General features: G+C 40.1%; 1 protein-coding gene across 1 annotated transcript; it reads left to right on the plus strand.

The window, feature by feature from the left end:
- The first annotated feature begins 493 nt into the window (after positions 1 to 493).
- On the plus strand, positions 494 to 5,338 carry hcrt (hypocretin (orexin) neuropeptide precursor). Its single transcript, XM_072248953.1, is given in 3 exon segments — positions 494 to 583; positions 4,800 to 5,003; positions 5,006 to 5,338. Coding segments are annotated over 3 exon segments (585 nt in total). The 3' UTR covers positions 5,297 to 5,338.
- The last annotated feature ends 9,255 nt before the right edge of the window (positions 5,339 to 14,593 follow it).

Here is a 14,593-nt window from a genome sequence, read left to right on the forward strand (position 1 = left end):
GTTTTTCAGCATTCTACCTAACTCCCTATATTCTCTCTTCAGGACCTCAACCCATTTCCTACCTATGTTGTTCATACCAATATGTACTACAACTTCCAGCTGTTCACCCTCCCCCTTTAGAAAGTTGCGGACCCAGTCCGGGACATTCCTGACCCTGGCACCTTGGAGGCAACATAAATTCTGTGTATCTCTTTCCAAATAATCTCCTGTCTACTCCTCTAACTATGGAATCCCCTGTCTCTACTGCCCCCTTCCCCTTCTGAGCCACGGAGACACACCATGTTGCTGTGGCTTATATTGGTAGGTTGTCCCCCCATCCGTATCCAAAGTGTTATATTTATTATTGAGGGGTACAGCCACAGAGGATACTCTGCACTGGCTGCCTATTCCTTTTCCCTCTTCTGGCAATCACCCAGGTACCTGTCTCCTGCAGTCGAGGGGTGACTACCTCCCCATAGCCCCTATCTGTCACCTCATTTTCCCCTACGAGCTGATGGTCATCCGGCTGCAGCTCCAGTTCCTTAACACCATCGGGAGGGAGCTGCTGCTCAACGCACTTTGTGCAGATGTAGTTATCAGGGAGGTTAGAAGTCTCCCAGAATTCTGATATCTCACACAAAGTATATATCACTAACCCTGGATCCATTCTAAATGCACTAGCTATGTACTAATCGACAAAGAAAGCGAAAAATATAATTCACTTCGAGCCTCCACCTGCTCTCGCCAAAGCCTGTTGACACATTCCATTATATGAAAGAATCACAGCAGATTTGGTGTAACTCAGAATCTTACAACTTACATAATTTGTTGACTAAATATTGTAATTTTGACCAAGAAGATTGAAACTAAGCTATTTGAATCATTCTGTTCCGAATGAATGAAAATGCAAAGAAATATAATATTTACCCCATGAGAACTATTTGCTCTCTTTACTTTACTGTGATTTTTTTCTTTTGTTTCACATAGTTATTGTTTTTTTATGAGCAATGATTGTAGACTTTTTTCACTTCATCTACGGTGAACCATTTGTCCAATTCCCATTTTCCCGTATGTCTTTACTGACGAATTATATTTTTGTATCAATTGTTTTCCTTGTTTAAATTATTATATCTTCTTACAGCCATTCTTTACATTCCACCCCTGGCTGCATTCCACTTTGCTTATTTTTGTTCATCTTTCTCCCTCTCTCCCTCCCTCTACTCCACCCTGAGTTCCGGAGATGTACATTGGTGTCACATCCCTGCTGTGATCTACTGCTTTGGCTTAATTTCTATTATCATTAATAACACTTGCAGTGAGTCAAGGATGTTCACATTATTATTAGGTGTGCTCAACTTGAACAAACTTATCAAATGGCAACCAGGACTGATTCCATTATTATGGAGGTGTGGTTTTGGCTGTGATGCTTTTAATAATAGGCTAAGAGACTAAATTGAAACTTAAACCTTCAAAAAAAGGAAAATTTAAATTTTGCACAAAAAAATCTGGATGCAATTGTAGTCTTAAATATATGGGCACAAAATATATGCTTAGAACAATGCTTTCCATTACTGCATACCCACAGGTGTGGCTATAGCTGAATTATATCAGTCATTTGCTTTAATTTTAGTAGAACTCATCTTCCATTTAATTGAGATAAAGTACCTCATGCATATATTTACTTGTCTAGTGCCACTCAGTAATCAGGGCAGTAAAGCACTCAGAACAATCAAAAATCACGCCAACACTTTGCATTTGCCAAAACTTACACAAAAAGCTTAATGCGTGCATGAAATCACGAGAACAAAGCTAGCCATTACACGGCAGATGATGGTGCCCATTATTCATTTTTGTTTTCTAATCTAATGTGGAATGAGTTAAGCAAAAATAGCAAAATACTGCAGATGCTGACATCTTCAATAAAAGCATCAAACACTGAAGGCACCAAACAGTAAATGTGTTGAAAGATTTACATTTAAATAGAAGCTTCTAGGTCCTTTGCAGGGCATCATATGCGTCAATGGAATTCTTTTAAAATATAATCACTGTTATATGAAATTGGGCAGCCACTTGGCACTTAGCAAGTTCCCATAAAATGCATTGTCATAATCATCACATAATCTGTTTTTTATGATTTTAGATGAATATTGTCCAGAATACTGGGGAAAGCTCTTTTGCCCTTTTACATTGATGTGAGGGGATGTAATGTCACATCTGAACAAGAGTATTTCCAATAATTTCTCCCTAATTAGATTTTTCAGTTCATGTGACAATGAAATTAATGTATCAACTACAATTCACAAAATTCAGAGGATTTCTTGGAATGTATGCGGGATGGTTTTTTGAACCAACATGTCGAGGAACTGACCAGAGAGCAGGCTATTCTGGACTGGGTTTTGAGCAATGAGGAAGGGTTAATTACCAATCTTGTCGTGAGAGGCCCCTTGGGTAAGAGTGACCATAATATGGTGGAATTCTTCATTAAGATGGAGAGTGACATAGTTAATTCAGAAACAAAGGTGCTGAACTTAAAGAGGGGTAACTTTGAAGGTATGAGACGTGAATTAGCTAAGATAGACTGGCAAATGACACTTAAAGGATTGACGGTGGATATGCAATGGCAAGCATTTAAAGGTTGCATGGATGAACTGCAACAAATGTTCATCCCAATTTGGCAAAAGAATAAATCAAGGAAGGTAGTGCACCCGTGGCTGACAAGAGAAATTAGGGATAGTATCAATTCCAAAGAAGAAGCATACAAATTAGCCAGAGAAAGTGGCTCACCTGAGGACTGGGAGAAATTCAGAGTTCAGCAGAGGAGGACAAAGGGCTTAATTAGGAAGGGGAAAAAAGATTATGAGAGAAAACTGGCAGGCAACATAAGAACAGACTGTAAAAGCTTTTATAGATGTGTAAAAAGGAAAAGACTGGTAAAAACAAATGTAGGTCCCCTGCAGACAGAAACAGGTGAATTGATTATGGGGAGCAAGGACATGGCAGACCAATTGAATAATTACTTTGGTTCTGTCTTCACTAAGGAGGACATAAATAATCTTCCAGAAATAGTAGGGGACAGAGGGTCCAGTGAGATGGAGGAACTGAGCGAAATACATGTTAGTAGGGAAGTGGTGTTAGGTAAATTGAAGGGATTGAAGGCAGATAAATCCCCAGGGCCAGATGGTCTGCATCCCAGGGTGCTTAAGGAAGTAGCCCAAGAAATAGTGGATGCATTAGTGATAATTTTTCAAAACTCGTTAGATTCTGGACTAGTTCCTGAGGATTGGAGGGTGGCTAATGTAACTCCACTTTTTAAAAAAGGAGGGAGAGAGAAACCGGGGAATTATAGACCGGTTAGCCTAACGTCGGTGGTGGGGAAACTGCTGGAGTCAGTTATCAAGGATGTGATAACAGCACATTTGGAAAGCGGTGAAATGATCGGACAAAGTCAGCATGGATTTGTGAAAGGAAAATCATGTCTGACGAATCTCATAGAATTTTTTGAGGATGTAACTAGTAGAGTGGATAGGGGAGAACCAGTGGATGTGGTATATTTGGATTTTCAAAAGGCTTTTGACAAGGTCCCACACAGGAGATTAGTGTGCAAACTTAAAGCACACGGTATTGGGGGTAAGGTATTGGTGTGGGTGGAGAGTTGGTTAGCAGACAGGAAGCAAAGTGTGGGAATAAACGGGACCTTTTCAGAATGGCAGGCGGTGACTAGTGGGGTACCGCAAGGCTCAGTGCTGGGACCCCAGTTGTTTACAATATATATTAATGACTTAGACAAGGGAATTAAATGCAGCATCTCCAAGTTTGCGGATGACACGAAGCTGGGTGGCAGTGTTAGCTGTGAGGAGGATGCTAAGAGGATGCAGGGTGACTTGGATAGGTTGGGTGAGTGGGCAAATTCATGGCAGATGCAATTTAATGTGGATAAATGTGAGGTTATCCACTTTGGTGGCAAAAATAGGAAAACAGATTATTATCTGAATGGTGGCCGATTAGGAAAAGGGGAGGTGCAACGTGACCTGGGTGTCATTATCCACCAGTCATTGAAAGTGGGCATGCAGGTACAGCAGGCGGTGAAAAAGGCGAATGGTATGCTGGCATTTATAGTGAGAGGATTTGAGTACAGGAGCAGGGAGGTACTACTGCAGTTGTACAAGGCCTTGGTGAGACCACACCTGGAGTATTGTGTGCAGTTTTGGTCCCCTAATCTGAGGAAAGACATCCTTGCCATAGAGGGAGTACAGAGAAGGTTCACCAGATTGATTCCTGGGATGGCAGGACTTTCATATGAAGAAAGACTGGATGAACTGGGCTTGTACTTGTTGGAATTTAGGAGATTGAGGGGGGATCTGATTGAAACGTATAAGATCCTAAAGGGATTGGACAGGCTAGATGCAGGAAGATTGTTCCCGATGTTGGGGAAGTCCAGAACGAGGGGCCACAGTTTGAGGATAGAGGGGAAGCCTTTTAGGACCGAGATTAGGAAAAACTTCTTCACACAGAGAGTGGTGAATCTGTGGAATTCTCTGCCACAGGAAACAGTTGAGGCCAGTTCATTGGCTATATTTAAGAGGGAGTTAGATATGGCCCTTGTGGCTACGGGGGTCAGGGGGTATGGAGGGAAGGCTGGGGCGGTGTTCTGAGTTGGATTATCAGCCATGATCATAAAAAATGGCGGTGCAGGCTCGAAGGGCCGAATGGCCTACTCCTGCACCTATTTTCTATGTTTCTATGTTTCTAAATCTTGATTTCCAATTATCCAAAGCAACGTGTTGAACATCACAGTTCCATCTTAAAGTGGCTTATTTCAGCTAAAGTGTTCCTGTATTTCTTTGCTGTTGCAGAAACTGTGTGTTATTCTGACTCTGGCACTGCTCTGCTCTCTGCTCCAAGCTTCTCCCAGTGTCCCCAAGTGCTGCCGTCAGCAAACCTGCTCCTGTGAACTTATTCATCTCCTTCATGGAACCAGAAACCATGCAGCTGGCATCCTTACTGTGGGCAAGAGGAAAGCAAATGTGTCCAGCCCTTCCAGAGGCGCCTGTACCATCTTCTTCATGGTCTAGAGAACCAAGCCACTGGTATCCTCACTATGGGCAAGAGGCAAGAGCCTCAGCAGGTCTCGTTGGCAGAAGACATCCCAGGAGCAGCCAGGGTCTGTGAGGACATCACTTCGCTGCTGGAAAAATATTTCAGTTGGGACCTTCAGCTGGGATCTAAGGTGCGACAAGATAGATTTACAGAGATCAAATTGGCTAACAAAGGCCTGGAGCCAAGGGAATGTCTAGCACAACTTTGGAAACAGTTTTAACAGCAAAAAAATGCCTAATGACTTCAATAGTCGTGCTAAATGCCAGGTTTTCTTTATCAGTTAGCTTGTAGATAGTTTTAAGCTTCTGATGGATGTTGCAATGAAACTTGTTTTTAACAAGAGAATCATGGGAAACAATTAAATCCTCGCTGAGTTCGCGAACTGTTGTAAATGTTGAAACTTGATTGAAATAAGTAAGTTTATTCCTTAATATTAATTTGAACATACAACAAATAAAATCACATTTTTTGATTTACTGCAATGAATGAGCTTTTATCTTTATAAGATGTTTCATCCTAGTATTCTATTTAGAACACTTTAGGGAAATGGATTCAGACAGTTTCAATTAGTTATCTGCAAGCTGCCTTCCTTCAGCATGGCAGGTGGACGTCCAGACTGCAGTGATCCAGAATCCCCTGGGACCAATTGTGCTTGGCGGATCCCTAGCACTCTGTCCAGACTTCCTTGGAGAAGATCTGTCCAGACCAACGTACTCCACAGAGCAGGCTCTGAACTGACTATTGAAGCTCTGTAAATTATAAGCCTCTCCCACAGAATTGCTTTGATTGCCAGCTGAGCAACATCATCACACTGAACTAGCTGTCAAAGTGACAATGCGCCATTTGACTCAACAGAGATACAACAAAGATGCATACACTTTATTAGGTACCTCCATTATTTTTGTCTGCTGCTGTAGCCCATCCACTACAAGTTTCAACGAGTTGTAAGTTCAGGGATGCTCTTCTGCACGCCACTGTTGTAATATATGGTTACTTCAGTTACTGTTGCCTTCCTGTCAGCTTGAACCATTCTGGCCATTCTCCTCTGACCTCTCTCATTAATAAGGCATTTTCGCCCACAGAACTGCCACCTACTGGATATCTTTTTGTATTTTGCACCATTCTCTGTAAGCTCTAGAGACAGTTCTGGGTGAAAACCCCAGGAGATCAGCAGTTCCTGAGATACTCAAACCACCCCACCTGGCACCAAGAATCATTCCACAGTCAAAGTCACTAAGATTCCAGTTCTTCCCTATTCTGATATTTGGTCTGGACAACTGAACCTCTTGACAGTGCTTCATGCTTTTATGCATTGAGTTGCTGCCATTTAACTGGCTGATTAGATATTTGCATTAACGAGCAGGTGTATCTATTAAAGTGGCCCCTGAGTGTATACCTCTGACAACCACATTCAAAACCTGTTAACAATTAATCAGGCTACAAAAACATTTTAAAAACTTAAGAAAATATTTAAAATACTAGAAATGCCTAAAGTTAATGATTTTAATGGATTTATATGTTTTTAATGGAAATTATCTGAAACAAACCTTTCTGCACAATGACCATTTCCTCTCCATTGAAATGAATGGAGTCACTGAAACTATGGCAGGTCTAACAGTATGGGATCAATGGGCAGTCTCCCAATGCAGCTGCTGGGAATCGAGGGAAATTGATGCTCCATTGCTGGATTTCAAGAACAACAGGGGACCTCTCAGGAAATACAATATTTCTGAATTTGTGCACACTAACTTGAGAGTCCCAAACTCTATGACAGCTGTGTACATTCCACAGGAAAATCCAAACCAATGTTTGAAATAGGTTGTGCACAGATTTAAAAAAAAACCTGTGCACTGCACTTCAAATGAGCATTCTTTTTTCTAAGCCCAGCATGTTGAATTTGAAGTTAATTACAATATGCACAGCTTTGGGCCCCTTACCTAAGAAAGGATATGCTGATATTGGAGAAAATCCAGAGGAGGTTCATGTGAATGGTCCCAGGAATGAAGGGGTTAACATATAAGGGGCTGTAGGCCTGTACCTGCTGGAGTTTAGAAGAATGAAGGGGAATCTCATAGAAACCTATCGAATATTGAAAGGCCTAGATAGAATGGACGTAGAGAGGATGTGTCCAATAATGGGAGAGTCGAGGACCAGAGGGCACAGCCTCTGTTTAGAAGGACATTCCTTTAGAGAAGAGCTGAGGAGGAATTTCTTTAGCCAGAGGGTGATGAATTTGTGGAAATGTTTGCCACAGATGGCTGTGGAGGCTAAGTCACAAAGTATATTTAAAGCCGAGGTTAATAGGTTCTAGATTAGTAAAGGTGTCAAAGGTTAAAGGGAAAAGGCAGGAGAATGACATTGAGAGGGATAATAAAGCAGACATGATAGAATGGCAGATCAGATGAGCGATAAAGCCTAATTCTGCTCCTATGTCTTATGGTCTTATTGTCTAATTCCTTGATGAAAGTAACCATCCTTCTCTTTACTTCCCAGCACTCTAGAAGTAAGAGTAGGAGGCCAATGAATATGTCACATCTTTCCTCTGCTCTTCTAGGATACTACGTCCTCAAATAATCTGGGTGGTAGTGAAGGAATTTACGTCATGAATTCACATGCTAACAAGGAAAATCAAAGGCTTGTACTTATAAAACCATTCAAGTTGTTTTGAGGACCTTGCACTTAGGAGCCAATGAAGTACTTATAAAGTGTGGCTACACACAAAGGCTGACAAACGACCAATGTGCAAAAGAAGACACACTGTGCAAATATAATAATAATAATGATAGCATCAGCTCAAGCTGAGGAGCCAACATAGCCAAGCACACTCATTTGTCAATTGCTGGGAACTTTCAGACTATTCTAGTGGCATTTAGTTTTGTTGCTTTCTGAAGATTTACATAGATATTACAGTGTAGCCCTAATTATTTAATTCTATTGTGTAGTGCCTTTGGGATGATACCAGTTGTAGATATCACTATCGGGACAATGTATACCTTGTTCATGTTCCAAAGTCTTATAATTTTCTTTTTTAATTCATAATAATAATACAACTGAGACCACTCAAGCAGTTAAGAGAAGAAAGACACACATGAAATAGTCATTAGAAATAAATGCATTCATAATGTGTGTACACTACCGAGTAATGGAACTTGAGACTGACATGGCAGCATACAGGGACAAGCTCCATCACCAGTTTATAGCTCAATATCCCTCCATGCAAGTAAATGCACAACAAATAGCAGATCAACGTACAGTGATAGTAAAAAAAATAACTTAATCTCTATAAACATGTTAAACCAACGAAAACATGATATTGCACAAGAGGTAGAAAGAAACCAATTTAAAGACCATGAAAATGCAATGCAAGAAAATATTGAGGATGCAGCCCACCAAAGCACTGATGAAAGTACAATCATTTCAACTGCTTCACAATCGGACATTAATAGCAGCAACACAATTCCAGAGCCGCTATAGAATGCTGATGATGAAGCTGAGCTTACAGAAAAAATTTCCTAATATTTGACACCACACTAACAGAATATATGGGCATTGACTCAACATAAAGACCCTACATAACACAACAAAATACATCATCAAAATTTGCAAAAATTGTTAGTATTCTCAACAATATTATATAACCACAACATTTAGGAAAATGTGAAACATTTGAAGAACTACACACATTAACACCCTGTGCAGCATGAACAGCAGTGCAGTGCAAGGGCTCCAAAATAGAGACACTCATTAACAGAAATTCAAAACTGAGTAATGAAATTAGGAATACCGAAATGGCAGAGGAGATCAAAAAACAAAATTGAAACCTTAAGAGCAGAAATAGCCTGCCTAATCGGGTATAAAATGGATAACCCAAGCAAGTTAAGAGAAAAGCTAAGAAAATACTATGAAAATCTAAGGTCCATACCAGATACGACCAACATAACAAAAGCATGGTAGAGTTTATAGATATACTAAAACAAAAGCTTGATGCATGCCAAAGCCGGACTAAATAGAGACAGGAAATGTGCCAGATGAAGAAAACAGAATTATCAATTCAGAAAGAATGGAAAAGGTCTATATAGCACATTGAAACTAAATTTGGTGTACCAAAATGACAGCAACCCCTGTACAGAATTCCCAACAAACACAGAGATAATGAACTTTTGGTCTAATATCTGGTCAAACAGGGTGACGCACAATCAAGAAGCAAGCTGGATTACGGAGGGAAAAGAACACACTCACACGATTGAAGAAATGCAAATACCTGAATTTACAATGGATATGCTGAAAGAGTTTATAAAAAATATCCACAACTGGAAAAGTACTGGCATGGAAAATATGCATAATTATTGGTATAAAATCTACTTGCCTTCATCCGTATCTATTAATGCATATCAGCAATTTCCATAAAAATCCTGAAAAGTGCCTGAATTTATGACAGAAGGTAAAACATATCACTTGCCTAAAGGGGAAATCACAAAAGATCCATCAAAATATTGTCCTATTGCTTGTTTACAAACTATATATAAAATTGTAACATCATGCATCTCACAACCAATCACCACACACTTAGATAACCACAATATATTTACAGAAGGGCAGAAAGGATGCTGGAAGGGTGTGAAAGGATGTAAAGAACAACTGATAATAGATTCTGTAATTCTAAATCAAGCACAGTGGAAAGCAGGAATCTTTCATGTTGCTCTACTGACTACCAAAAGGCACTTGACTCTGTCTCTTACTCATGGTTAATAGAAGTTTTTAATATATATAAACTACACCCAATACCTGTGGAATTCTTGCAACATCTGATGAAGCAATGGCATAATATAATCACCCTATCTATTAACAACCAAAAAAGAACAACCACCGTTATCAAAATAAACTGAGGAATTTTCAAAAGCAACTCTCTAAGTCCACTATGGTTCTGTCTGCCTTTAAACCCGCTCTCTAATTTACTGAATCAGACAAAAATTGGATATCAAATCAGAAACAATGAAATGAGCCATACCTTAATGCACCTTTTAATACATGGATGATTTGAAATTATATGCTCCTTCATCAGTTAATCTAAAGCAATTAATTCAAATAGTAGATCTATTATCAAAAGATATAAACATAAAACATGGACTGGATAAGTGCAGAGCATTAAACCTAAGGAAAGGTGCAATAGAACGAATAGAACACAAAGCAGAGCAACAGGATACAATACAACTGATAGATGAATATGAAACATATGTCAATATGCAAATTGCTAATGGAGGGAGGAGAAAATGGCGGTGCGACGGCAGCGCACGCGGCCTTTCCGGTGATGAATATCTGTTATCTGTCAAGTAGGGGACCGTGCACAATCCTGATTTGATGGAGACGGACGTGAGAGTACAGAAGAACATCTGGAAATCTTCTGAAATGCCCGCTTCGCTGCCGCTGCTACTGTGTGGTAACCAGAATCTCCGAAGCAGAAGGCCCCGAAATCCTCGGCTTTGTGTGTTTCAGCGGCCAGGGTGAAGTCGAAGGCGCTCGGCAGAGGATGGCGCTCGGGAGGCTGTATCGGGGAGACTGGTCGGAAGCTCGAAGTTTTCAGACGGATGGACTCAGTGTCAGCTGTGGTCGGCTGCTTCCAAGGCATTGGCAAGTTGATGGTGCCTGGAAGTTTATGGCAGGGAGTTTCTCCCTTTTGCTGCCTGCTATCGTGGACTCGGGAGTCGATCGACTCAGGGACTTTTGAGACCTTATTTACCGTGCCCATGGTTTGTTCTTCATCAAATTATGGTATTGCTTTGCACTGCTGTAACTATATGTTATAATTATGTGGTTCTGTCAGTGTTAGTCTTTGGTTTGTCCTGTTTTCTGTGATATCACTCCAGAGAAACATTGTATCATTTCTTAATGCACGTATGCATTTCTAAATGACAATAAAAAGAGGACCGAGTGTTCTCATAATCTAATACGTTGATATCTGGGATATCAACAAGCAAAGAAATAGATCATAGTGCAAAAAAGGGAAAATTTTGACAGAATTTACTTCAAGGCTTCAGGAAATTTGCCAAACAGATCTCAACAGTAAAAATATAACGAAGACAATAAACACTTTTGCTATACCCATATTAAGGCATTCTTTTGGCATAATACCTTGGTCTGAAACCAATCTGGAAAATTTACAAAGAAAAATAAGAGCTGAAATGACAAATTTCAGAAAACAATATGTACATTCAAATGCACTAAGATTAAAACAACAGAAGGGGGAAGAGGAATAATAGACATTAAAAATCTACATAACAGTCAGATAAAACCTCCAAGGATATACTTTCATCAACTAAAACAGGAACCAGCACTTCACGTAGGCATATGCAATTCCATAAGAAGTACACACCACTAAACTTAAATGAGATGACAACACAGAAAATTGAAGACATTATCACTATTGAAGAAAAAGTAAACCAATGGAAGAGCATAATCCTCAATGGAAGACATCTTCATGATGTGAGCAGACTAGATGTTGGCAAGGAAGCATTGAACACCTGGCTCAGAGTTGGAGACCTCTTACCAGAAACAGAAGGGTTCCTTGTGGCAATACAGGACCAGGTGGTTAACACAAAAAAATATCAAAAATACATAACAAAAGACTAACAAATTCAAGATGATAAATGTAGAAAATGCCAAGAAAAACCAAAAGCAATCCAATCCAACACATTACAGGATCCAGTAGCAGTTTAACACAATCTGATTACTTACCCAGGCACAATCAAGTGGCAAACATCATTCACCAAAACCTTGCTTTAAAATACAAAACTCTAAATGAAATCACACCTAACTATAAATACAAGCTTGATCCAGTTTTAGAATCAGAATACCCACAAATTATATTATGACCGATCTGATATTACAGATAGGACAAACAATGATAACCGTCCAGATTTAATAATACAGGATAAACAAGCAAGAATAATTTTAAAATATATATAGCCATTCCCTAGGATCTTGAGGGAAGTTAGTGTGGAAATAGCAGGGGCTCTGACAGAAATATTTCAAATGTCATTAGAAACGGGGATGGTGCCAGAGGATCGGCGTATTGCTCATGTGGTTCCATTGTTTAAAAAGGGTTCTAAGAGTAAACCTGGCAATTATCGGCCTGTGAGTTTGACGTCAGTGGTGGGTAAATTGATGGAAAGTATTCTTAGAGATGGTATATATAATTATCTGGATAGACAGGGTCTGATTCGGAACAGTCAACATGGATTTGTGCATGGAAGGTCATGTTTGACAAGTCTTATTGAATTTTTTGATGAGGTTACTAAGAAAGTTGACGAGGGTAAAGCGGTGGATGTTGTCTATATGGACTTCAGTAAGACCTTTGACAAGGTTCCACACAGAAGGTTAGTTAGGAAGGTTCAATTGTTCAGTATTAATATTGAAGTAGTAAAATGTATTCAGCAGTGGCTGGATGGGAGACGCCAGAGAGTAGTGGTGGATAACTGTGTGTCAGATTGGAGGATGGTGTGTAGCGGTGTGCCTCAGGGATCTGTACTGGGTCCAATGTTGTTTGTCATATATATTAATGATCGATGATGGGGTGGTAAATTAGATTAGTAAGTATGCAGATGATACTAAGATAGGTGGTGTTGTGGATGATGAGGTCGGTTTTCAAAACTTGCAGAGAGATTTAGGACAGTTAGAAGAGTGGGCTGAAAGATGGCAGATGGAGTTTAACGCTGGTAAGTGTGAGGTGCTACATTTTGGTAGGACTAATCAAAATAGGACATACATGGTAAATGGTAGGGCATTGAAGAATGCTGTAGAACAGAGAGATCTAGGAATAATGGTGCATAGTTCCCTGAAGGTGGAATCTCATGTGGATAGGGTGGTGAAGAAAGCTTTTGGTTTGCTGGCCTTTATTAATCAGAGCATTGAGCATAGGAGTTGGGAAGTAATGTTGAAATTGTATAAGGCATTGGTAAGGCCAAATTTGGAGTATTGTGTACAGTTCTGGTCACCGAATTATAGGAAAGATGTCAATAAAATTGAGAGAGTACAGAGGAGGTTTACTCAAATGTTGCCTGGGTTTCATCTCCTAAGTTACAGAGAAAGGTTGAACAAGTTAGGTCTTTATTCTTTGGAGTGTAGAAGGTTGAGGGGGGACTTGATAGAGGTGTTTAAAATTATGAGGGGGGTTGATAGAGTTGACGTGGATAGGCTTTTTCCATTGACAGTGGGGAAGATTCAAACAAGAGGGCATGAGTTGAGAGTTAAAGGACAAAAGTTTAGGGGTAACATGAGGGGAAACTTCTTTACTCAGAGAGTGGTAGCTGTGTGGAATGAGCTTCCAGAAGAGGCAGGTTCGATGTCGTTTAAAGTTAAATTGGATAGATATATGGACAGGAAAGGAACGGAGGGTTATGTGCTGAGTGCAGGTGGGTGGGACTAGGTGAGAGTAAGAGTTCGGCATGGACTAGAAGGGCCGAGATGGCCTGTTTCCGTACTGTAATTGTTATATGGTTATATTTCAAACACACATAATTTTCAATAATCAGTAAGTGAAAACACCAAAAGTATACTGAATTAAAAGAAGAAATTGAAAGACTATGGAACATGAACAGGGTAGACATTGCCCTGATAGAAATATCTATAGCAAGTATCATCCCAAAGGCACTACACAACAGCATTAAACACCACAATACTAAACACCACTGGAATACTCCGAAAGTTCCTAGCAATTGACAAATGAGCATGCTTGGCTATGCCCGTACCTCAGGTTTTACCAGCTTGAGCTGAGAATAATAATAATGATAATAACCTGTGAGTGGTTTTCTTTCCCCCATCAGGTGTGTCCCCAGGTGGCAAACTGGGGAAAGTTCTGCAGATATGCAGTGCAGGTAAGGAATAAAATACCATAAATGGACCAAAACAGAAACAAATCCAGGTACATCTGTAGCCAAACTGGGCAGTGCACTGGTCACCATCTGTTTTCCAAGCCGGGGCAGCCGAAACCAAAACCTGGCTGTAGGTATAGAAAGACAAACCCTTTCATTTTAGAAATAGAGAGCAGTCTATGGAATAGCCTGGGCATTGCTGGCACTGGAGCTAGGCATGTAAGTGCACTGCTATTAGTGCACTGCTGAATAGGTGAGCAGGCACTGGGAAACATGAAAAAGGTGCAACCAACTTTCAAAGTAGCCCACCAACACCACAGGCTGCGACTGCTGCGGATGTTTCTCAGGGGAGCATCTACTTACAACTGAGACCACTCAAGCGGTTAAGAGAAGAAAGACATGCATGAAATGGCCATTAGAAGTAAAAACATTCATAATGTGTGTATACTATTGAGTAATGGAACTTCAGACAGATATGGCAGCATACAGGGACAAACTTCATCACCAGTTTATAGCTCAATATCCCTCCATGCAAATAAATGCACAACAAATACCATATGAACATAGAGTGATAGTAAAAAAAAATAACTTAGTCCCTATAGACATGTTAAGCCAAATAAAACATGATGTTGCACAAAAGCTAGAAGGAA

The sequence above is a fragment of the Mobula birostris genome, chromosome X, assembly GCF_030028105.1.
Source record: "Mobula birostris isolate sMobBir1 chromosome X, sMobBir1.hap1, whole genome shotgun sequence".
Taxonomy (NCBI): Eukaryota; Metazoa; Chordata; class Chondrichthyes; order Myliobatiformes; family Myliobatidae; genus Mobula; species Mobula birostris.